Raw genomic sequence first — 26,255 nt, forward strand, 5'->3', positions numbered from 1 at the left:
AGAAATAGTTTTTTTTGGGGATGAAAAATTAATACTCAATAAGTCATAAAATATTGAACTTCAGTCGTAAAAAATAATGTGACTTTCCAGTAAACCTTTTATAGTTGTTATATTTAAAAGAACTAAAGAGAATTACTATATCAAATTTGTATATAAAAAGACAATATTATATATATAAATATCTGATGAAAAAAATATTTGAAAATTGTATAGATTTAGACAAAATTTGTCAAAATTTTGATTTTAAACGTTTATAAAAATATAATATCGTAACTATTCATTTTTTATTGCAGTAATTTAGTGATTGATGAGGAATATTGTATTAAATTTTAAATCATATTTGCTATCAATAATTTTTATCGGTTTAAAAAAAAAAAATTAATTATTTAAAATTGTTAAAATTGTTTTTATAATTATACAATGTATAGGAAATCATAATGTAGACAGTTGGTAAAATTTTCAACATTCTATGATTAGAATTTTTGAACCAAAACTTATTAAATTAATTAATTTTGTCGAAATTATACAAGTATATAGCGTAATGATTCCAGTTTTTTCGACATTATGACAAGATCTAAAATTGTTTATGTTATTTTACTATCAACCACCCAAAGTACTAAATATATCATATTTGCTACAAGAATTCATAACAGATAGAAAATTTTAAAATCAATATAGATTCATTGCTACGTCCAGGATCCAAGGTAATATTGACGAATTTATTTTATTCTTGGCTATTTTTTAACTTTAACCTTTTAGAACTCTCATGCCATATTCACAAATTAAAAACAGTTTGCGGACCAGACAAAAATAAAAATTTTATATTCTTAAATAATTTACTATGAAAAAAAATATTATCTAGAATTTTAAAATATTAAAAAAAAGATTTCATCGTTTAAGAATTTAAAACGGGTCGTATACAATAACCCGCCGGTTGCCGACTATCGGAAATAGAATATAGGTCTAAGTAATCGGGGTGGCAGCTTGTACAAGTGAATAAATATTTATTTAAAGTATAAAAATTAAATTTATTACTACCCTAAAATTATAAGAAAATTAACCTACGTAAGTATCCTTCGACGCTTTTCGACGAAATCAAGCTGTGCCATATTAAAGTTCAAACGTGTACATCAGCCACCGAAGAAACAGCTAGCTCTTATTTCTTCATTCGTCTTCTTTGCGCTTCAGAATGAAATTATTGAAATTTTTTATGAAAATGAGAGCACTTGTCATGTACTGAAGGCTGTTGTTTGACGACTGTTCAATAAAATATTAGAATGGTTAATCGTCTCCTACAAATGACGACGATTGATGTTTGCCATGGATGACAAATATTATAATAATATGATAGATCATATGTTTTTTTTTATAGAACTCTTTGTGATATTATAGGATTAATTTTTATATTTCAGTTGTCTTGCATACGAAACTTTTGGTATCTAATTAATTTCATACGTAAAACCATAATAATTGTATATCCTGAATTTTTTTTTTAAATTATAATTTTATTATTTCAATAGTTGTTTAGTAAAATTTCTCACCAACAAATAAGACCATCTTCGACCAGCATAATTTTACATTGTACACAATGTATTAATGCAATATATATTGAAAATTGAATTCAAGTTATACAAATTCGTTATAGTGACATACTTAACCTAGTATACATGTAGTATTATTGGAATAATACATACCTACTCATATACTATTTATATAGGTTCTAATGTTAATATGTTCAGATAATTTGCGATATTAATATATATATATATATAATAAATGCATTTATTTATGGTATTATGCTATTGTTATTTTATCCTATAAGTGTATAGTCATAATATTTTGAAAATTATAATATGTATAAGAAATGCAAATATTAAAATTTGGTGAAATTTTCAAATAACTACAGTTATTCGTTTTTAAATTACTACGAAAAAACAAAAATCGGTTGAGCAGAAATAGTTATCACAGAAATATGAAATGAATATCTAATAATGTCATGAAAATTCAAAATTCAGACAATTATAAAAAAATATTAATGCGTCTTTTCAGAAAACTTTTTATTTTTGTTAGGGATAAAAAAAACTTATATTAGTCAAGTATTCGGCCAGTTAAAAATGAAAAATGCTTTTCATACAATTAATATAAATATAAATTATTATATAAAATGGGTCCAGTAATACATTAATATGACGATTATGTATTTTTGGTCTCACGTATTTTATGCACCGTGCGTTCAGGAATAAAATATGGATACGTATACGTCACCCGGCGTGTAGCAGATTGTCCGGTGCAATAAGTATGTATTTATTTTATGTCTAAAAAAGTAAATTAAAGCTTTAAAAGTATAGAAAATCAAACTCACGTAAACATCGATTTTTTTGTGAAACTTAGTTATGTCATATTTGATGTCCACATGTTCAGTAACCACATCGCCGACGCAGGAACACCTTTCCTCGTCCATCTTTACCACGTTTCGAATTGCAGATATTGAGATATTTCATAAAAATAAGCTGATCAGAACGGCATATGCGTGTAAAATGTTATATATATTAAAGTACGGTTTAACGATTTGTACGTCTATTTTTTTCTCCGTTAAAATTATTATAACCGTCAATCGTCTCCGACGAATAGCGAAGATTGATGATTACCATAGATAATATATTAATATGATAGATCCATATCCATAGATTATATACTGTATTATTATGTTGTAATACTATTATTAGCCAGACATTTAAATTTATTCGGGAGTCTGCGTGCGAGAGACTCAATTGTGTATTTATACAAATTTTATATGCATGACATGGTGGAGGGCGGGGTAGATTGTATTGATGTTGTTCAGGACATTGAAACTAGACTCTTTCAAAGTTTCTGCCATTGGCATCGCATAAATTAGTAATTAGTTGTTGTTATCGATATTTTTCGCCCGTATTATTATTAAATGACACCCGTCTTCTCATTATTAATGTAAAAATATTATAATATTATCAATAATCAATATTAATATCAAAAACCATCATAATTATTTTCCAAATAGACAAAAATATTAAATTATAGGTACTATAATTTTCTTCAAACTTTTTTATTGCTTTACTACCTTTTTTATGGTGAGTCCGCCATCTCATAGACACATGACGAGCCGCCACTGCAGATGTTAATAAATTTATAGCATAAACAGCTTAAAACTAATCTACATAATATTTTGAATACTTCTATGTTAGTGTTAAATAATAATACACGAATTGGTGTCTTTAAATACTATTTTTGTAATAACTTAAAACAAAATAGATAATTATACCTATATAATCGTCATTTTTCGTTAAAATATACAGTTTTGTCAATATTCAAATTTGGTATATGTACTAACAGTAGCGCCGAACACGGGTATGAACTGGGGAAAATTCCCCAGAAATATTTATGGGTGGGTGGGCGATAATCCAAAATAGTTTGTTATGCAGTACCTATCTTGTATGTATATAGTTAGAAATAAATATAGTACCATTCGATCGTAACTAACTAAACATTTTTTTAGTAGGTGGGTCTAATACCAGCATTTTTTTTCCCTAACATGAAATATAGATCGGCGCCACTGGACTTACGAATAACCTCTGAGACTGGGAGTGAGAATATGAATAAAGTTAAAACTTTTAAGCAATAATAATAATATAATAGTAGCTATAGCTAGTTATATAGTTGTACTAATAGTTATATAGGTTTCTGATTAATATAAAAAAAACATAAGATGGTCACCAGACATGAGTTATGGCTATTTTAACTGAGAAGTGAAATGTTCAGTAACTTCAGTTACAAAATTTTATTTTTTATTAGATGTATAAACAATACCGAACATTATGAAAGCTTTATTTATGAAATAATTTATGCGTGTATTATTAAAACATTAGGTTATAATAATAGAAAATATTTTTTAATTGTCTATTAAACAAAAATCATATGGTTTATGCTAGATAACAACTGTTATACTAGTGTTACTACGATGTAATAACGTAAAAGCATTTAAATACATTGATAATTAAAAATTAATTAATTTGTAAAATCCTTATGATTATTTTAATCCCCCGTCAATTAGATCCTCATGCGTCATTTTAATCTCGCGTCAATTGTATCCTCTTACGTCAGTTAGTCACCGGGATCTAGCTGTCGAGGGATCTATGTGACCGTTCACCGTGCCCTAGGCCCCTTGGGACTATATTATCAACAACAACATAACCAGACCATAGCATAGATTAAATATACTATTTATATAGTATATTTAATCTATGACCATAGACACATAAATTAATTTATATTTCATAACCAGACCAAATCATAGAATAATATTTTATATTCTAATCTTTTTTCTCTTATGGATCAATTGGGCAAACTATAAAATATAAAAATATGGAGTTCAAGAAGGTATTGCTGCCGCTTGCTGCTGCACGTCGATACGTCTGTAGATAATATTATAGGCACAGAATTATAGTCAATATAATATCAGCTATTCAGTATTTCGTGATACACTGGTTCAGGTTAGATTAAATTATCTAAGGCCGTAGTTCCGAGTATTACGTAAAAGTCCTAAACTGAATCCAACCCAAGTCCCAAGCATAGAAATAATAGATTTTTTCTATTATGTCTAGTTTATGGCCTTAAGTACTCCTTTGCAGAATATGTGCTTGCTGCTTGCAAGTTTCGAAGCCGCGTCGGACGAGCTAGTTTCTATCCCACTGACTAGGGAATATTGCAGTAAACACTATCCATAAGACATTAGCTCCAATGTCGGGTCATTTAATATTTTAATCTAAAAATTCTAAACTTTTTTAATATTTTAATTTTATGGAAATATATAGTCCCAAAGGGTGGCATTACTGTTTATCTTTAGCGTTATCATTTAAAGATGTATTATCAAAGAATTACTGTTTTAGAATTTTAGATTTTAATAGTCAAACCACGACTGTTCAGACAGTTTCCAGTGTCCACTGGAGTTATAAAATACTTATTGGAATTACACCAAAACCATCATGACGAGGTAAACAATTAAGTATTATTTTTGATTTTGCACTTGAAAATTTCACATTTTTTAATCATTAATATGTAAAGTTATTCAATTTGTATTTGAAGTTTAAATGTAAATATTTGCTGTTGTTGTTTTTTTTTATTATTTATTTGGATATAATACAATTACGAAAAATTATCAAATAAAACTTCAATTAAAAACTAAGATAATTTGTAATATTAAAATATTTTTTAGTTGAATTAGGAAAAAACCTGTTTTTTTCTTACCTATAGTTTGATAATAAATATAAATTCTGTATCCATAATAGATATATTTATTAGTATTATTATTACTATTTTTTTTTTTATTTAGTAACAGTATTTAATATTTTACATATAATAAATATATATTATAGTTTATTAAATCTAACTGGTTACAATACTTGTTTTTTTAAAGTGCTTCTTTGAACAGGTGAATACATTATTTATTTTGCTATTCCAAGTTCTTTTTATGAATTATTCATAACTTTCCAATATCTATAGGTTATGATGATACCTTTATAAAAAAAAATAAAAACGATTGATGAAGATAACTTTTTGCCAATTGACCAGCCTCTTTTCTATTTATGAATATGTGTTGCTTTTAGTTTTTGATTAAGAATATTCACTACATTTAAACAATTAATAATTATAAAATTGTTAATTTAATTTTGTAGATTAACTTATTACAATTTAACTTTATGTTTAATTTTATAGAGCCAAGTTGGAATTGGGCGAAATAACTCATCATAATATTAAACAACTTAAACGATTAAACACTGTGGTTTTCCCTGTGTCATATAATGAGAAGTTTTATAAAGATGTTCTAGAAGCTGGAGAATTAGCTAAATTAGGTATGTATCTTACTTAATCACTATTACATGTTGCTATTTGTTAATATACTTTTATACAAATATTTAGCGTACTATAATGATATTGTGGTTGGAGCTGTATGTTGTCGAATAGATCAAGAAGTTGGTCGTCGACTTTATATAATGACTTTAGGATGCTTGTCACAGTATAGAAGACTTGGTATAGGAAGTATGATGGTTGAACATGTCTTAAACTATGTTGAAAGTGATGGTACATTTGATAGTGTTTATTTGTAAGTATTTAGTATAAGTATTGAATTTTGAGATTGTATTTTGAAGTAACATTTTTATTTTTTTTATAGACATGTTCAATTGAATAATGAAAGTGCCATTAAGTTTTACAAAAAATTTGGTTTTGAGATAGTTGAAACTAAAGAGCATTATTATAAGAGAATAGAACCAGCAGATGCTTATGTGCTGGAAAAACGTCTACGACCAAAAACTATAAATGGGAAAAATGAACATCATTCAAATAATTTCAAAAAAGATTAAACACTGACTAGCTTTCTTAATTGTTTATTGTATTAATACATTATAATAATAGAACACTTACTGTAAATATACATACAGTATAAAATAAACACAAAAAATTGCATTATTGTTTAAGTCTTTTTGAGATAGTCTCAAAACTACAGTTTCCCGTGGTATCTTAAGTGAACACCACATTATTGTATGTTGTTTTTGTCTTACATATATTAGACATAGACTTATTTGTATTGAATAGTGTAAATTGTATGTAGTAACCTATAATAAAAGGGTGAATTGACCGAAATAAAAGGTAAAATTATTATGTGTTTTCGCGTGATTTTTTAAGATTAAATATATTAAAATATAATATTTACAATTTAAAAATTCTCATAACCTAATTAATAATTTTAATGTTGTAAAAAATCTATTTCACTAGAAAATAAATTTTCTTTACCTTTAAGTTTAATAATAGGTCAGTTCACTTTATTATTAAAGGTTACTGCACAAAATTGGAGCTGCGGAATACAATTTTGCTGTCTTACATTAAGAATATGAAGATAACATATGCAGGCGGATGTGGCGTCCTCTTCTTTTAAATAATAGTATTATAGTTCTATATACTTGTTAATAACTTAATAGTTAATATACAAAATATTACAATTTGGTATTTTTACTTCATAATTTTAAAAATTTCACACTTTGACAGTAATCTTAAGACAAGAATTTGGAACACATGCGTAATTTACAAAAATAGTTTGTAATGAAATTTAAAAATAGTATTAACATTCACATATTTCAATTTCTTTAAATAAATCTGCAATACGTTGAGCACACAATACTGATCCTTCATGCGCTTCTTTACAGGTCTATTAAAAAGTAGAAGCACAATAAGTATATAATATATTAAAGTATTAAATATAAAATATAAAATTACAATAGCCAAATTTAAAAAACCATGCGGTAATCCTTTTAGAATATCCATATTCACTTTTTTTCCGAGTTCTTTTAAACGTTTAGCAAACATAACACAATCATCTAAGCACGGATCCATATGTACTGTCTGAAATAAAGTAAATAATAAAATTTAATTTGAAACATATGGATTAAAATACGGTTGGTAGAATTAATATATATATATATAGATTAATTCAAGTTTTTAATTAATTAAAACGTTAGATCTTTTAATAGTCTAATAATAATAAAATAAATAAAAAATTTTTTCAGTAACAATTCGACTTTTTTAAACATCATGAATCATAAATTATTGCATAGTTCCATTCATAAGTATATTATCAATAGTGTTCTCATAACATATGTACTTAATATTTAAATAATTTAAAATAGATTATTTTAAATTAATTATTAATTAGACAATATAAAATTATTCCAACTACTAAGTTAGTAATTATTGATTGAATAGTTTACTAATTTTTGTTAATATATGTTAATATTAAAGAAACTAACAATTAGTTAAAGTGAAAGAACAGCAATTTTAATATTACAAACTATAAATAAATAACTAAAATTTAGGTTAAATTTATAGTGAATATAGTCATATTGTCAATAGTTTAATTAATAATTATCTTATAAAAAGTTACATTAGCTACTTTATATATTTTTTTTAGTTTTAGATTTCAAATACTAAAAATATAGTTATCATGGATAGATCATAAATAATTTAAGTATTTTTTATTTTTTGTTAAGCAAAATTACACAATCATTAAAATTTAAAAATATATTCTAAAACTTGAGTAGATAATATAGGCTATAATATCAGTAAGCAATATTTTAACAATTTATAATCAAACATACCACAATATGAACTGGTGGCAGCTGTTTAAAAATATCATCATTTGCAAAATAGGGTGATAAAAATGGATCTTCTGGTAACTTTGGTAAATCTATAGGTAATGGGGCTTCTTCTATTACTTCATTTAATGCATCTTCATTATCACTAAATCCAAAACAGTAATATATAATTGTATACAAATGATAAGTAATTCTTATGATTTAATAAGAAGAATGTAAATTTAATTATAATTGAAGAAATAATTGTAAAATATGTAATTAATAAGGCTGAGATGTATATGTTTAGGCAATGTCACTTTTTTTCTAGCGTTTTATATAGCTTTAAAACTTGCGAGTGTAAAATATGTTTTCAGGGATCCTTATTTCAATCATATTTTTATTTTGCATTTTTTGACAAACTAAATTTTTTAGAGTTTTATTTTTAAAGTTTTTAAACATTTATTGTTATAATCAAAATCATTATATTGGTAGAGGTATATAGTGGTCAGATAGTGTCAAATTCACAGTACATAATATGTAATATTAGTTGATCACTGTTTTCATATCTACAAATAATTAAAAGTTAATCACATGAATACTTCTATTAGTCATCTGAAAAAAAAATAACAATTTGTACAACACATTTCTATTATTTACAGGTTCAGCTATGAAAAATACATTTTTATACTGCATGTAATCCTAGACCTAGTGTTTTGCCATATATGTGAGCCAATCGAAGACAAATAGAACACATAGGACTAATAGTTAATTGATTTTTATATTTTTTAAGAATTAATATTAGCAGTATTCAATAGTTAAAATAAGAAAAATGATGTATTTATTTTAATTCAAAAGATATCCATATTTAATATGATGAAATATATAACAGCTTATAGCCTATTTGGGTTTCTCAACTAAAAAGTATAATTATTTTAGTATAAAAAAAGTACCTATCTACTTTTATTTTTTTATTAAGTTCTTAGTACCAGCATTACACATTTCTTTTATCATTAAACAATAAAATTTAGAGGCAAATCTTTTACCTTCAGAAAAATTGCATTATCAGTATCTTTCATTGGGTAAACGATGACTCCTTAGAAAGGGTTATACTCAATCAAAATGTTTAAGTTAATTAATAGAAAAAGTTAAAATAATATGAAAATATCTTGTCTTGCATAACTATATAGTGGTTGCATTTATTGGGTCACTAATTAAAACAATAAAGTTTAGGTTATTTAAGGCCAGTTTACTGATAATATATATCTACTTTTGAATTATAACTAAACATAAGTTTTATTATATCACCTAATATCTTCCTCAGCTGTCCCTCCAGTCAATGTAATGAATGTGGTAGTAATAGCAGAACTTATATTTTCTGCCGTTTCTGTCAACATTGTTGAAAATCGTCTGGATTGTCTTCGTTCATGTGCAGCCATAATAACCTCTTCAACTGGAGTTATTACTGATTGACTATCGTCATTCGTATTTTGTATTAACTCAAGAGCTTCTTCACTAGATTCAATATTTTCTACAAAGCCTTCAGAAGTACCATCTTTTGGTTTTGCAATATTTTTCAATTTATACTCATATAAACTATCTTGGTAGATATCGGGAGAACAAGCATAGGCTATAATACACATAAAAATATAAATTATAGCATAAAAATTATGGAGAAGACAGCAAACTAATAATTACCCTTCAAACAATTAGTCATAAAACCTAGAGGTATTAGTGGATCAATTAAACTCAAAAATCTTGCAGGTGTTGGAGACCAAGCTATGGCACAAGGGAAATATGCCAAAAAAAGGCTGTCAGGTATTCTGAAACCCATTTCTATGCATTTTAATGCTACACAAGCACTTAAATTTCCTCCAGCAGAATCACCTGATTTGGAATTACAATAAATTGTTTTACTTTAATCAAATGCATTTTGCTTACAACAATTTTTTCTTAAATGTTTATTCAGTTTGTTGGCATATTTTTGAATTTAACTTGCTAAATAATATATATTTGTAGTATTTACAAACTAATTACTTTTATATCAATTAAAAATTTTGATAAAAATAACAATGACAATGTAATGAATGAGAAAAATTTAGTACATTATGAGACACAACGATTTGTTTTATTTCTAAGATAAAGTACAATTAGTATGCGCATTAGACATAATAAAAATATTTTAGAAAATGAGTGATTGAGTTTTCAATTATTGCAACTCAAATTCGTTACTAATTTTATCACCTAATTATATGACTACGATTATTCAAAATTTTATATTTTAAGTTCTAAATGTATGTTTTAACCAATAATTATTTTATTTTTACCTGCCATTATGACACGTTTAGCAGTAGAACCTAAATAAGCTGCATTACTTAATGCCCAAATATAAGCGAATAATAGTTCTTCCATAGCTCTAGGGTATGGTGCCCTCGGTGCTAGAGAATAATCAATAGACAATATTGGAATGTCTAAACGTACTGCCCAATCTCTTAAATACGATTCGTGAGAACTTGAACTTTGAGACACAAAACCACCTCCATGACAATGTATGATAAGATTTTCACATGGTTCTGGTAGTATCCCGCTACCGGGATTCTCTGCCAACTAATAACCACTAATACATTAATAAAACAATTTAAAATATTAAAATATTCTTTACCATGCCTTCACGCTTAGTTTTTGCAATTAGTCGAACATTTAAGGAAGCTGGTCCAATATGACACAAAGGAGGCTGGATTTCAAATAATTGTCCATCTGGTTTCAAGTATAAAAAAGATTTGCTAGGAATTGCTATTAGTCGATTTATTGCTACCGCAGGAGAAACTAGGTTTGGTAAGCTTTTTAATAGTTCTGAAATTAGCAATAATATATTGTAAATTATTTTAATTTAAGATCTTTATTTTTTGTAAATAATTGTTTAAAATAAATTACCAGTTTCACCAAGGAACAAAAATGCTTTGTAAAATTCTATTGAAGAATACTGAATGACATTAACAATTCTACGAGCTCTCAATTCCGGATTTAACATATATTTGCTACCTATGTATAATATATAAATTATAAAATATAATCAAATTTATTTCAACTAAAGAAACTTACAATTCCATGCAGTATTAGCCCTAGCCAACATGCCATTTTCATTATAGTATACTTCACTAAAAGCAGCCATCATTATTGCAATAGTTTTCAAAGCAGGTTGTAGTGACTCATTAAACTTAATAAACACCATAAATTAATTCAAGTATTTAAAGTAGTTTTAAATATATTACAGTTTATAAAATGTACATACATTATATTTTCAAATTCATAGTAATTTTTAAAAGCTATAAAAATGTCTTTAATTTTCTTACATTATATGGCTTTTTAAGCTTTATGTAAAAATTAATCAATGAATAAATAATTAGGTAATATATGTTTTTATTCTGTATTTATATCTTCATGAGACTAGAGCAGTGAATAGAAAAACAAATAAATAAAATATAGAATCTTTTTTCATAGAATATATACAACTACAGTTATCAATTTTTTAGTAAGTAAACCATTTGTTCATTATTTTATTTATTTTAAGTGCCACACGTCAGATCAATGAAGAATTAATTATTTTCAAATAAAGTATGGATTGGAAATTATAACGAAATACTTCATATTTTCATAAGTATTTTATTTTTTTAAATAACTGACCAATAATATTAATACAGTTCTATGTATGTGTTGACAACAATTTTAATATAATTAGTCAAAATATGGAAACCAGACTTTTTTTTAATATAAATAAAGATAAAAAATAAGATATGAATCATAAAATATGTGAATCTCCACATCAGTCAATTCAATTTTTGTTCTTGATAAAAATGTGTGGAGGTTGATAAAGAACATAGCCTTAATTATGTTAGTGGTAAAAGTCAAAGATGCATAAGCAGAAATTTGGATGAATTTTTAGGGGGCTATAATAATTAAATAATCCGATGTAAAGTGACCCCCCTCCCTTTCTATACATAAATATAATATATTAACTTCATTTTTGAGGGTCTATTGCAGTGTTTCCCAACTTCTTTTAGTCGCGGAACCTTTGCAGGAGCTTGAACATTTTGTGGAACCTCCATATAATTTTTGGAGCTTTTCTATGTTTAAATCATAATTTAAATCAAAAATATTAAACCCTTAGGTTCCGCGGAACACCAGTTGGAAAACACTGGTCTATTGTAATACTTGAGGGGCTGAGCCCCTCTAAGTTCTCCCGATGTCCACCTATGCAAAGATGCAAAATAAAAATTCATATTTTTAATACTTAAAATATTTACTTGAAAAGCCAAACACCGCCCATAAAAAGGGCATAGTTTAGATGGTTCAATTTTCATCATGAGTTCTAATGCTGCAGTATCATTTCCAGCAAATAACATGCCTGGTTCACTCCAACCAATTAAAAGACATAAGTTTTCTAAGCACAATACTAATGCACTCATCACTTGGTTACATGATTCAATCTCTCTGCAAAAATATTTTTATTCATTGTGACATTAAATAAATTAAATATTATGTATTTATATGACATGATGAAGTACATACTTTGTATAAAATGCTTTACGAAAGAAAAATGAATCACGATTGGCAGTCATTTGATTGCAAATTTTAATGCAATGAGCAATAAATAAATCAACAACAGTGACATAACTTCGATATCCATTACCGGGTACAGATGGATCAAAATCATACAAATGATAGACATTACGCAATTCAAAAACCAATGGTTTTATATTACCAATATTTTCAAATAACTGTTCAAAAGAATTGGCTATGGCAGTCGAACCATTTCTTTCATTATTAGTAAAATAAATAACATTTTCTTTACATAAGTCTTTAAGTTTGTCATATGATGATGAACTATCATCTATTTCCACCGATGTTGACATAATAATAATATATAAACTTTCACACACAACACACCTATATTAAAATAAAAGATTAATATAATGTGTACCTATATGTAAATAAAAACACAATTGCTTATTGGAAACTCTAAGTGACAGACTTTTTATAGGTTCATACTGTATTAAAGAGACATTTTATACAAACTTATGAGAGTTGTTTGCCTTTTCTGTTACTAATGGTGATATTGTTATTTATTGTTAAAACTTTTTTCTATTTATAAGCTTAAGTTTCTATTAAAATCAATATAAGTTTATACATAAGCGAAGCTTGAAAATCCATTAATTGTTATATAATAGGTTAGTGCACATGTCAATAAACTCTTTTAACCCTTTACTTTTTTATACAAGTATTTATGTTTAAATTAGTGTTAACAAATAAAAGAATAAAAGTACAATTTTGTAAATTCTTAAAAAAGTAAAATCCAAACAAAACATTTTTTATTATGTTAATATTTTAACAAGATTGTAAAAAAGGAGCCAAAAATGAAAAATAATTATTAGGCTAAACAACTGTGAGTATAAGATAACTTTTGCAATAGTAATGTACTTATTATAACAGCATTTGTTGTCTAAAATAAAATAAAAGTATTATTTTACAAATTATGAATATACATATTTCATTATACTTACTAAAAAAAAATGGAGGATAATGCAGATAAAAATTGTTTATTTACAAATATTATTTGTCAGACCTAACATTTTAAACCTAGAAAAAAATGTATAATATGTATTAAAAAAATATGATTATTCATAGCAAAAATTAACATGGAATAATATGCTGACAAATAAATATTATAAATTAATATTTATGATACTTGGTATATTATTATTAAATTAATAAGAATTGCATTTTACTTTATACTTAACTAGTATGTATATTATTCAAAACACTGAGAATACATAAATTATGAATCCTACAGCGTGTATTAAAAATCTAAGTAGCGTAATAATAAGATTTTCATCAAGAATTTTATGAAATACTGAGTATTATAATTGCAGTTATTACATTTCCATATTAGTATATATACCTATATCAACACAAATGTCATTGATAAAATAATTAATTATAACTTTAAAATGGCCTTCAGTTCTAACATAATTAATTAAACTAGATTCACAAAATGTAGACAGACAACATAATATTGTGTAGAAATAAATAAATAAGTAAGTTTCCTGTCCATTTAAATTTTTAAAATACACAAATACAATAATATATTAACCGAGGTCTGCAACTTTATGGATACGTATATAAAGTCTACACTCTATAGTTATACTGAGTCTTGCAAAATTTGGGAACGAAATTACTAATCGAATCACGTGTCGTCACTCCATCAAGCGACTGACCACTGACGTCCGCTGCCTAGTGCCTATTCAATGTAGCACAAAAACAACGAATTCGTATTCCGCATCCCACACATTCTGTCAGTTTACACTAAGACTAAGTGTGCATCGAAAAATGATTCAGTTATGATATTAACTATCGGTGTTAAAAATTTTCTATCGTATTGAGTTATCAACTGTTAGTATTGGATATTGATTATTGAGCATAGAAAATAAAAATAAAAAATGGTAATGAGAATCGACCACTTAAAATCGACTACGATCCACAGTGATAACGATTATTATGTTTACTTTCAACCTCCGAATAATTTGAATCCAATCAGATTATTATTTACTCACCACCAGACCGCGGGTAGTTGGGTAGTACACAGATAATCAAAATAGGCAATAGCATATATTCTGTGGAATATGATATAATATTATCTTAAATCATGCTATAATATAATATTAATATTGCAAATGGAATAATCACAAAATGTGAACAACGTGGATTAACACCATGAATTAAGATCTAATTAGTGATTATGATTTTCATATTTCATAGCACGAACTAAGATACTAAGATATATCTTAGTCCGTGCTGCATAGTTCATGTGTTTTTGCAATATTGAACTGATAGGTGATATTGGTGATAATAAATTTAGGTCATTTGCTTAGTGCTAACATTTTAAATTATTGAATGTTGTAAGCGTCGTGACAAGATAGAGATGTGTCTAATGTCTATCTAATCATGGATAACATATTGATTTGTAATTTATAAAATATTTATAATTAAAACATATTACATAAAATTGTGTAGTATAAATCTTGTTAGCGCCCACTCATTTTTCTAAACATTTTTTTCCAAACAGATGTATATTTTTATGCTGAGTATAGTAGTGTACCTAACCTTAACTTCAAAATTAATTTAGTTTATCTTATGTTAAATATCTCTTCATATGAATTATGAGCTATGGCTTATGAGCCATATTCCTTTTAAAAATAGTCATTTAGTCGTTACCTAGTGGCAATATGCATTTGAACTTTTCTTCCTATGTACAAATATTAAAATTTAAATGAATTAAGGAAAAAATAGCTGTTAAAATAAGCAAATTTGAGTTCTAAAAAAAAAATAATTTCACAAAATACGACAAGTAGGCACACAATAAACTAGTGTGTTGTGCGCATGTGTGAAAACTAATGATTTCCACCAATTTATTTTTGCATCATTATTTTTAAACGTCATTTATCTGTTCTGTTTCAAAAACAAAAAAAAAATGAAAAATTCGCAAGGACACTAAACTAGATTTGTTCCCCAAAATACTATTATTTGTCTTAAAAAAAATCAAGCTCCAGTATCCTATAAATAATTTTTCTCTGGGAGGTGAGGGTATTAATTTTCGGATAAATTCTTTAAAATCAGTTGTATATTTATTATTTTATTAGTCTTGTTTTAAAAATTTATATCACTTTAAAAAATAAATTTCCACTTATTTTCTGTAGGTATACGACGTATGTTAACGCAACATTTATTTATTTATTTATTTGGAATTTCAATAAACCTATTTTTTCTAAGTAAAAAATATTATGTCTAGCAGCGAGTACAAAATTGAAAATATTTATAGTTGATGAGTGATGAGTGATGACTATAGACTATATTTTTAAAAATAAATATAATATATAGTTTTGTTTATTTTTTTTTTTTACTATACAGTAAATACGAGATTAAATATTGAAAAAAAATATTTTTTGGTGTTGTGGTCAAAATATTACCAACGTGCTAACTTTGACACACGTGCCATATTATATTCGATATCCCTGACCAAACCTAACCTATACATATATCATCAAACGTTATCATCTGTGTACAGGTTTGAAATTTTATATCCTGATAATAATTTTATTGTATTACCCAAAGTGGATATATATATACACCTTGATATCCAGTAACCACCTTGGTACATAGAGAAATTACTCTATGCCTTGGTATTACATATATTTTGCCTCCAATTTTATTGTTTACTTTATAATGTAATATACTTCTTTTAGTTTAGGTACTCACAAATTTCGCACATGTCATGATCACAGGTCACTCCGATCATGGGTCGATTCTAGTGATTTTCGATTGTACTTCCCATTATAACTGATATATAGCATATTTTCTTCACAATCGCAATCCTCAATTTTCGTAGTCAATCTGAAGTTTCGTTTACAGAATTCTAATTTTTTACCGTTTTTTCACTGTAAATTCATCAACGGTTATAGAAAGATCAAATTTTCTAAATAAAAATTTTAACAATGGAAATCGAAGAAAGTCCATATCGTGCTGAATATGCTAAAAGTGGTAGATCAAAATGTAAAGGATGTAAGGAAGGTATTGAAAAGGATCATCTTAGACTTGCTGTTATGATTCAAGTATGTCAATATTAATATACTACTTATTCAAAAAAACAATTTAAGTAGTTGTTTAAATTGTTTATTACTTTGGCATTAAGCTTCAATTTTAGTCGAAAAAATATACTTATTATAGATAAATATTAATTTATAATGTATACAAATTTTAGCCATTAGGTAAATAATGATATATTTGCATGTATCTATTTAGGAATGTTTAAAACAGAAAATTTTCGTCCAGTTGAACTAATTTTCTATAGTTTTATTATTAGTGAATTAATTTATTATCAAATTAAAGGTGTACATATTAATTAGCCTTGTATTGATATTTGAATTTCTAATTGATTTATGACTATTACATTATAAAATGGTAATATTTTAAATTGCTATAACTTTTTAAAATTTAATATTAATAAAATTATATGTTTCTAATTCCCTCCACATTATTTAAGTTAACGATGCAAAAATAATTTTGTTACAAATTACAAATTTTGCCATTTTGTATGTATGTAAGTGAGACTATACATGTTGGTATGGTATCTTCTATGTGGCACTATCATATTTGTGTATTAGATTTGTATAAATTAGAAAAATTATTCAATTATAGTAGTATTTTAAATTTTAATTATTAAAAATATTTAATTCAGTTTTGATGGCACAATTTCTACTGTAGGATAAACGTTTAAATATGTAATTAATATTCTATTAATACTCAATACTTAACTTCTTATAATTATTTTAAATTTTAATAAGATTTAGTATAATTTTTTAATTGAAAATTGATTATAGTTATTCATATCATTAATTTTATTTATATTTTCAGTCTCCTATGTTTGATGGTAAACAGCCAAATTGGTACCATTTTAATTGTTTTTTTGCTAAACAGCGACCTAAAACAGTTGCTGATATTGGTCACTTTGATTCTATTAGATGGGAAGATCAACAAAAAATCAAGACTAAATTAGGTAATATCAATTAAGATGTACTAAGTATACACATTTTTTCACTTTTAACACATGATGTGATCAACCTGTTAGCCACCCCTGATATAGACTGATAATTCTTTCCTCATGTAAGTTATGTTTGAGCAATTTAATTAGATAGCTTTAAAGATTTTAAGTTATGATATGATGAGTATAAAGGTAGAATCATAACTGTTTAATCTATGCCAGTGATTTTCAATCTTTTTTAAACACCACACTGTACTTTTCACTTAATTTTCATAGCACATGTTTTAGCGTTACAATGGTTGAAATCACTGGTTTTTGCTCTACTTTGCTTTCTAAATCAAATAGTATGTAAATTAAATAAAAAGGTAACATGAGTGATCATCTGTCAAAATTACAGTATTTATTTTGAATTTAATTTATTTTAGAGTCTTTAACTGGAACTCCTGATCCTATATCAACAAAAAAGAAATCAACTGGGAAAAAAAAGGAGAATGCAAACTTTAATGTGGAATATGCAAAATCTGGACGCGCTGTTTGTTGTGGATGTCAAGACAAAATTGTTAAAGTACCTATGAATATTTAATGTTATTTAGATTCAATTCTTTATAATAATGAATAATTTACAACAAATTTAATTTAATTTTCTGGATACTTTCTACTTTAAGTTTCAATATTTGCTAATAAATATATTTTTACATTATAATTCTTAATTTTCATGTTCAACATTAAGTATGTATTTAATTTTTAATTTGATTGTGTAGTTTATTAAATAATAATAATTCGTTATTAACTTGAATTAACTACTATAAAAAAAAAAATAACAAATATAGAGTGTCTCAAAAATAATGCCAGATTTAAAACTACTATAAATCAAATTTATTTATGTAAAAATAATAAAAAAAACATATCATTCTCTTCAAAAGAGGTTGAGGTAAAAAAAATAATATTGGGCATATCTCCTCCCTATGTGTAGTTACTTGATCCATGAAATTCTTCATCACTAATCACATATTAAAGATCCAATAAATTGCATGGTTTGTTCAGGTAAACTTGTGCCATAATGTATCATAGGAAAAAATTACATGGTGTAAAATTGCAAGCTTGAAGTGGGAAGGATTGGTGTTTGGATGTATTCTCTACAAACTTGATGGGGCAATATGTAATTGGGTGATGAAGAATTTCATGAACTGATTGATCGCGTGTAGGGCTTGTTAGGGGAGGGGGCCCATATGCCAGATATAATTTTTCATGTTTAAACCTCAATCTCTTCTGAAGAATGATATGTTATTTTTACAAAAAATAAATTTAATCTATAGAAGTTTTAAATCTAATGTTCTTTTTGAGCCACCCTTTACATTTTTTTTAAGTTTAAAAAAGTAAATTTGATTTTCAATTCGAGAAAAATTTTATTATGTATAATAAAATCTTTGATAGGCCTGGATAAATATATTATTATATTAATCATAGTAATTTCAATAAAATCAAGAATTTGACTTTAGAGACAAATTATGCATGCCTCAAATAATGTAATAAAAAAAAACATTATTTCAATAATATGAGCGTGATTCATTTTTAATTTTAATTTAATAATTAATGTATTCATTAAGTTTATTTTTTTCTAGGAGGATATTCGCATAGGTAAAATGGATTATGATAGTGATGAAGGTCGACGTTTTGGTGGTATAAATAGATGGCATCATTTAGAATGCTTTGTTAAACTTAGGCAAGATTTAGGGTTTTTGGATCTTGCTTCCTCTTTATCTGGCTATCTTACTTTAAGAGAAGTAGATAGAACTAACCTTAAAAATCTGTTACCTAGGATAACAACTACTGTGTGAGTAAATTTTTTATTAATTCATATTTATTTACTATATTATATATTTTATAATTGTTTGTTCATTTTTGTATTATTATTGTTAAGTGTTGGTAATTTGGATGAAACTGATGGTCCCAGTTCTAGTAAAAAAATTAAATCTGATTCTCATTCAGATTTGGAAATAAAAAAACAAAACAAATTGATATTTAAATACAGAGATTATTTAAAGTCATGTTCTGTTAAAGTATGTAAAGAACTCTTGGAATACAATAAACAAGAAATACCAGAATCAAATCATGGAGCGGTATGTGATTCATACTTTTAATTTTAATATAGTAAAATGTATATTAATAGTATTATTTTTTATTCTATGTAATATTATTTTTTTTAAGAATTATTTCTGAAAATCTTTTAAAATTTATAAAAAGTGACATTAGTTATGCTCGATAAAATTTTATTATCTATATTATAAACCGCAACTGAATAGCCATATGGACAATAGTACCAATTTGCTTTGTTCCTGGTTCATACCAGGTAATAACGATATCTCTTTTTGGGCAGGCAACTGTCTAGAAAAAGAAGCTGTCGTCCCCAAAATCAGGCATTGCTTATTTAAAAAGTTTTTCAAACAGGCTAATGCTTAGAGTTCCATATCAGAATATAAAGTATGAAGAAAAAGTGTGATCTATGAGCTTTATTTTTAATTTAAGTTATACCTACTTATGTATATTCGCTTTATGATTATAGTAATGTATATTGATGGAAAATTATGAATAATTACCTAGCCTAACCTAGTTGTTACTGATAATCTTGGTATTTGTTCTAGATTTATGACAGATTATCAGATTTACTGGCTTTTGGTACTTTACTTCCATGCGATGAATGTGGGGGTCAATTGGTTTTTAGAAGTGGTATTGGATATCAATGTTTGGGATATAAAAATGAGTGGTTAAAATGTGAAAAAGTTATGGCTAAACCAAATCGAACAGAATTCAAAATTCCTACACATATTCTAGAAAATGACGACTTTCTGTAAGATAAAAATAATTTGTTCGATTTAATTCATTATTTACCTTTTTTATTTCATAGTGTTATTTAAATTTTTTTAGCAAGAAATATAAATGCAAAATACAGAATCGTTTATTTGAAAAATCTGATAAAACTCCTATGAAACAATCATCAACTATACAAAACGATAAAGGCTTGTAAGTTAAAATGAACCATTTCATTATAATATAATTCTATTTGTCTATAATATATTTTCATTTCAGAGTAAAAGTAACACGGATTCTGCCACTAAAAAATATGGAGTTTACGACTTTATTAAAAGGCTTAGAACTTAAACAATTAAAACTTAAAGTAGCAAAATTTGGGGGTACAATAGTTTCTCATTGTACTAATAATATTGCTGCTGTTTTAGCGAACCCAGGTATAATACATTTTTATTATGATACAAAATAATTCTAATTTCTTTGTTTCTCTCATTTTATATCATTCTAAAGGACTTGTAGAAATGTACATAATTTGTATAATTGTAATAATTTTATAAACTTAATCACTACTATTTTATAATCAAATTATTATATTATTGTTTCAAATAGACTGTATTATAAAAAGGGGTGTAAAGATAAAAGAAGCTGAAAGTTTAGAAATTGAAGTGGTTGAACCTACTACATTTTTTGATGCTATTGATAAAGGTGGTAATGCAATTGAGTTGATAGTTCAACAAAACTTTGCTCCATGGGGAGGAAAAGTAATTATTGTTTATATTTTGTTTTTTATAATAAAATGTTAATAATTATTTTGATTTAGGCCAAAGAAAGAATTGAAAAAAGGCAAAAAGAATTGGAATTAGATTATAAAAATAAAAGCAATTTAAAAAGTAAAATATCAGGAAAAAGTATGTATGAGAAAAGTGTACCAACAAGTGTGAAGTTAACTTTAAAAGGAGGCATTGCTGTTGAACCACAGTCTGCACTTGAACATAAAGCTCACGTCTATAAGCAAAACAATGAAGTATGGAATGCAAATTTATGTTTGTCTGATGTGTTGACTGGTAAAAACTCATATTATAAATTGCAATTATTAGAGTCCGACAATAACAACAGGTATTCATAAATTTTATTGTATTTTATACTTATTTATTATACATCTTTTTTCTATACAGGTATTGGGTATTCCGTTCTTGGGGAAGAATTGGTACAACCATAGGTGGTTTTAAGACATCAGAGCATGAATCGTTACAAGAGGCTAAACAAAGTTTTGAATTATATTATGAAGATCAGACTGGAAATACATGGAGAAATAGAAATAATTTTGTAAAAATGCCTGGTAAAAAAGTTCCAGTTGAAACTGACTATGGACAGGTATTTTTCTTCTTTTATACAGACCACTCCTTATCAATCCCTACCAACAGCTACTACTCTTTCAGTTCCACTCCTAGTAGTCCTAGTATTTCCATAGCTTTCTTGATTCTATTCATTCATCATACTTTTGATGGTCTCATGTGCATTTTGTAACCTACTGAAATAGTCTTCTTTGTGGTCACCAAACATGATCTTCCTCACTCTATTTCTTTGTTTTCAATGTAATAGTTATATAAATAAGAATTTTCTAGCATATTTATTAATAATGCTACAATCATATTCTCTCATGTTATGGTGTTATCATCTGATGCAGAATTTTTCTTTGATTAAGCGGATCTTTCATAACCTATCACATTTATTAACAGCAATCATTTTTGTCTGAAGTTAATGGTGATTATTACTATAATCACTTAGTTCTATACCTATTATGTAGTTTACTCTTTCAAAATCCATATTTTTTATTTTCAGTTTATTTTGTTGAAAGTTTTAGTATGGTATTAGATCAATTTTATTACAATAAAACTATTGGTTTTTGTTTTTTAATGTCTCCTAAAATAATTATTTCATAATTAAGTTATATTTTTGTAAACTATCTTAATTTATTTGTATTCTATATAATTTTTGTAATTTAAAAAAAAATAAAAAAATAAAAAAGTAGGTGTTTGCAAGTCGCTCATATTTCAGTTTTTAAATTTTTTTTTTAATCTCAATTTTTATAGCATCATAACAAATATACTCAAATATAAACCTTGCTAACTTGTTAATTTATGTTAAGATCCATCTGTTTCCTTTTTTTTGTATGAATATGTATTAGAAAATTTATAAAAATAATATTGAAAACTTATATATTAATATTTGTTGAAATGATTAATAATAATTATTACTTATCTGTATTCTAGGATGAAGCCAAAGCTCTTGATTCTATTAGTAATATACCATCTAAGTTACCTGAGACAGTACAAAGACTGATACGTTTACTTTTTGATGTCGAATCTATGAAAAAAGTTATGTACGAATTTGAGGTGAGTTATCTTACTGAGTTAATCTATCAGGAGAGTTTAAAACTGTTTCCCAAACAAATAGGTTATTGGATTAGATTATGTTATTTATTAATAACTATTTCTCTTAAGACAACTTAAATATAATGTTTACCATTAATCATTTAAAAGTTATTGATTCATATTTTCGTAACCTGACAGCAATTAGGACATTATGTTGAAACATTTGTAATGGATTTTTGCTTTGTTATGTACAGATTTAAGTTAAATTTAAGAGGTAGAAATATGTAGTAGAATTTGAGACATACGAAGGGGAATTTAGAAGTTTTCTTAGAGTTTTATTTTGATAAGATTAAATTTTGTTAATAGTTATTTATTTTAAGCCCTATTTATTCAGTATAAAAATTATTATTTTGTATTTAATATATGTTAATATGTTTTAGTTGGATTTACAAAAAATGCCATTGGGAAAGTTGAGCCGCAATCAATTGCAACAAGCATATACCACATTGAATGAATTAAATAGTATGATAGATTTGTGTGATGAAAAAAATAAAAGAGACAATGTGATCATGGCTACCAACAAGTTTTACACTTTGATACCACATGACTTTGGTATAAAAACACCTCAGCTTATTGATTCAAAAGAAATTCTTAATGTATGTAACATAGTGTTAATATAATAATGAATTGAAAGTGAAAATACTGAATTTACATTATATTCATTTAGGCAAAGTTAGAAATGATAGGAAGTTTGATGGAAATCCAAATTGCATACAGCATGATGGACAATAAAACATCTGAAGAATGTGGGTTACACCCCCTTGATACTCACTATTTTAAATTAAACTGTGCTATTGATGTAAGTTATAAATTATAACTTTTGGAATCAATTAAATCATATCAAATTTGTGTAAATGTTAATATTTTTATTTCATTCTTTAGGTATTGGAATCAGACATGAATGAATTTAACATCATTCAACAGTACATAATAAATACTCATGCTGAAACTCATAGCTCTTATTCTTTAAGTATCAAAGATGTGTTTAAAGTAGTAAGATCTGGCGAAGAAAAACGATTCAAGCCATTTAAAAAACTGCACAATCGTAAACTATTGTGGCATGGTTCACGAATCACTAATTTTGCAGCTATACTTTCACAAGTATATTAGTTTTTATTAAAGTATATTATAATATAGTATAGAAATGTAATATATGTTAAATATACAAATTTTTTATTATTTATTTTAAATTACATTAAAAAATTTTTTTTAGGGTTTACGCATTGCTCCTAAAGAAGCTCCAGTTACCGGCTACATGTTTGGTAAAGGTATATATTTTGCTGATATGGTGTCAAAATCTGCCAACTATTGTATGGCATCTCATGGCAACAATACCGGTTTATTACTATTGTGTGAAGTTGCATTGGGTAACATGTATGTATTAATTATCTAGTGTATTTTATGAGTTAATTAATTATGTTATATTATTTATTTTATTTTAGGGTTGAGTACAAAGCATCTGAATACATTGAAAAATTACCGCCTGGAAAGCATAGCTGTATGGGAATTGGTAGAACAAAGCCTGATCCTGCTAAATCATTATTTATTGAAGATAAAATTGAGGTTCCCCTCGGCATACCAATTTCTTCCAATATCAATGATACTTCATTGTTATATAACGAGTATCCTTTTTTTACACTTAAAATTAAATTTCTCTTATTTTATAGATTTTCCCAGTGACGCCAAATTCCATGTTAAGGTCGGGCCATGACCCGATATCTTTATTGAAAATCATAACTTTATTATGAGTAAATGCATATTTTTACACCCTGTCCTCCCTATTGAATATTTTTTTTTATGCCAATGGGTATTGAGGCCGCGAAGTTTTGAAATTGCTCAACCATATTTTATAACTTTGGTGCCACTAAATTTGCGTATTGTTTAAGCACACAATGTATAATTACAGTGAAAAAATTATAACAAAGACCATGGATGTATTAAAATTGTCTACTATCATGAGTTATTTTCTCATACAACTTGTATAATATCCGTGGAAGCGTTTCAAAGTGTCATTAAACATAGATTTAACTGTATTATAGCTTTATTTCAACATCAATTTGGTACATTTCTTTAATTTTTACTTTTTCAGATTTATTGTCTATGATATTTCACAGGTTAAACTTCGTTACTTAGTCAAAGTGGATTTCAATTTTAACTACTAGAAGATATAACAACATAAAAAGAATCTATGTTAAATTACCTCATTATTATTAATTATTATTACTATTTTTTTTCACTTAGAAGTAACATTTTTTTTTTAAAATTATTATACTTATAATTACATTTATATTAAAAGTTAATTTTTATTTTGTATCTGAAGCTTAGTGAAATAAATGTCGAATTTCAAAAAATTGATTTACTTAGCTTATGAATTATAAACTACCCTGGTTTATAAACTATAAACATTTATTATAATTTATAATTATTACTTCATAAGATATAATTTATTAATAACTTTTAGTTAGATAAATATATTAACTGAAGTATTTTTTCTTAAATATTAGTAACATAGTTTAACCAGTAAGAATCTTTATAATAATACATGAAGAAAAACTGAACCCTTGTTTAAGGATATTTTGCCCAAAGTGAAGTGTGAGATTTTGTATAGGTAGCTAAAGTTTGCATGGAGAAGGAGTGCAGAAAGCTCAAATTTTACACTTACGTAAAATATTTCAATTCTGAAGTTACTATGTGAAAAGACTATTCAGTTCATGTTATCATAAGGGTAAATCAATATTACTGCCCTGATGTCAAATTGAATACTTTAAATCATTGTATAATGCTATAATAAACTTATTTTTAATAAGAACATTTAAAAAACAAAAGTCAAAAAATATTTTGAAAACATTTGTAAATACCATCATTTTCTATGGTTAGCTCAAAAGCTAAAATTTGGAGTACAGTTACGTGTAGAGTATACATGATTTTAAGATGCATAATGTTTATTTTTTTTATCATAGATCAGGTCCAAAGACTACTGGATATGACTCACTGTATTATACACAGTTATATTTTTATGATGTTGAAATAGTTGTCAATTTACGTGAACATTAATCAAATATGCAATAATAGTATAATATATGAAATCTCTCTTGCACTGGAATGCAATTCTTTTGTTCAGTTACTCATTGCAATGAAAGATTTTACTATTTTAAACTCAATAGATAAAATTTATTTTTTTAACCTGGTTTTTTATATTTAATGAAAAAATAAGATACACATATTATGTATCTACTGACTACTTCTATGATTGTCAAGTAT

General features: G+C 26.0%; 3 protein-coding genes across 3 annotated transcripts; 2 read left to right on the forward strand and 1 right to left on the reverse strand.

Moving 5' to 3' along the window:
- The first annotated feature begins 4,903 nt into the window (after positions 1-4,903).
- Positions 4,904-6,498, forward strand: LOC132930339 (probable N-acetyltransferase san). Its single transcript, XM_060996172.1, has 4 exons — positions 4,904-5,026; positions 5,749-5,885; positions 5,953-6,136; positions 6,206-6,498. Exons 1-4 carry the CDS (start codon positions 5,019-5,021, stop codon positions 6,393-6,395), a joined length of 519 nt encoding a protein of 172 aa, XP_060852155.1. The 5' UTR covers positions 4,904-5,018; the 3' UTR covers positions 6,396-6,498.
- On the reverse strand, positions 6,404-14,959 carry LOC132930329 (hormone-sensitive lipase). Its single transcript, XM_060996161.1, has 13 exons — positions 14,768-14,959; positions 13,718-13,793; positions 12,726-13,103; positions 12,461-12,647; positions 11,259-11,373; positions 11,091-11,198; positions 10,819-11,009; positions 10,484-10,763; positions 9,855-10,043; positions 9,465-9,786; positions 8,184-8,325; positions 7,306-7,431; positions 6,404-7,237 (listed from the first exon to the last, which is right to left on the reverse strand). Exons 3-13 carry the CDS (start codon positions 13,067-13,069, stop codon positions 7,151-7,153), a joined length of 2,091 nt encoding a protein of 696 aa, XP_060852144.1. The 5' UTR covers positions 13,070-13,103; positions 13,718-13,793; positions 14,768-14,959; the 3' UTR covers positions 6,404-7,150.
- Positions 14,960-16,351: 1,392 nt separating this feature from the next.
- LOC132919416 (poly [ADP-ribose] polymerase) lies at positions 16,352-25,349 on the forward strand. Its single transcript, XM_060981007.1, has 18 exons — positions 16,352-16,822; positions 17,625-17,766; positions 18,177-18,316; positions 19,374-19,585; positions 19,673-19,871; positions 20,394-20,599; positions 20,677-20,772; positions 20,839-20,996; positions 21,169-21,320; positions 21,380-21,675; positions 21,735-21,933; positions 22,833-22,955; positions 23,375-23,590; positions 23,662-23,793; positions 23,877-24,095; positions 24,208-24,368; positions 24,437-24,616; positions 25,084-25,349. Exons 1-18 carry the CDS (start codon positions 16,706-16,708, stop codon positions 25,154-25,156), a joined length of 3,021 nt encoding a protein of 1,006 aa, XP_060836990.1. The 5' UTR covers positions 16,352-16,705; the 3' UTR covers positions 25,157-25,349.
- Positions 25,350-26,255: the final 906 nt, after the last annotated feature.

The sequence above is a fragment of the Rhopalosiphum padi genome, chromosome 1 (genome assembly GCF_020882245.1).
Source record: "Rhopalosiphum padi isolate XX-2018 chromosome 1, ASM2088224v1, whole genome shotgun sequence".
Lineage (NCBI taxonomy): Eukaryota > Metazoa > Arthropoda > Insecta > Hemiptera > Aphididae > Rhopalosiphum > Rhopalosiphum padi.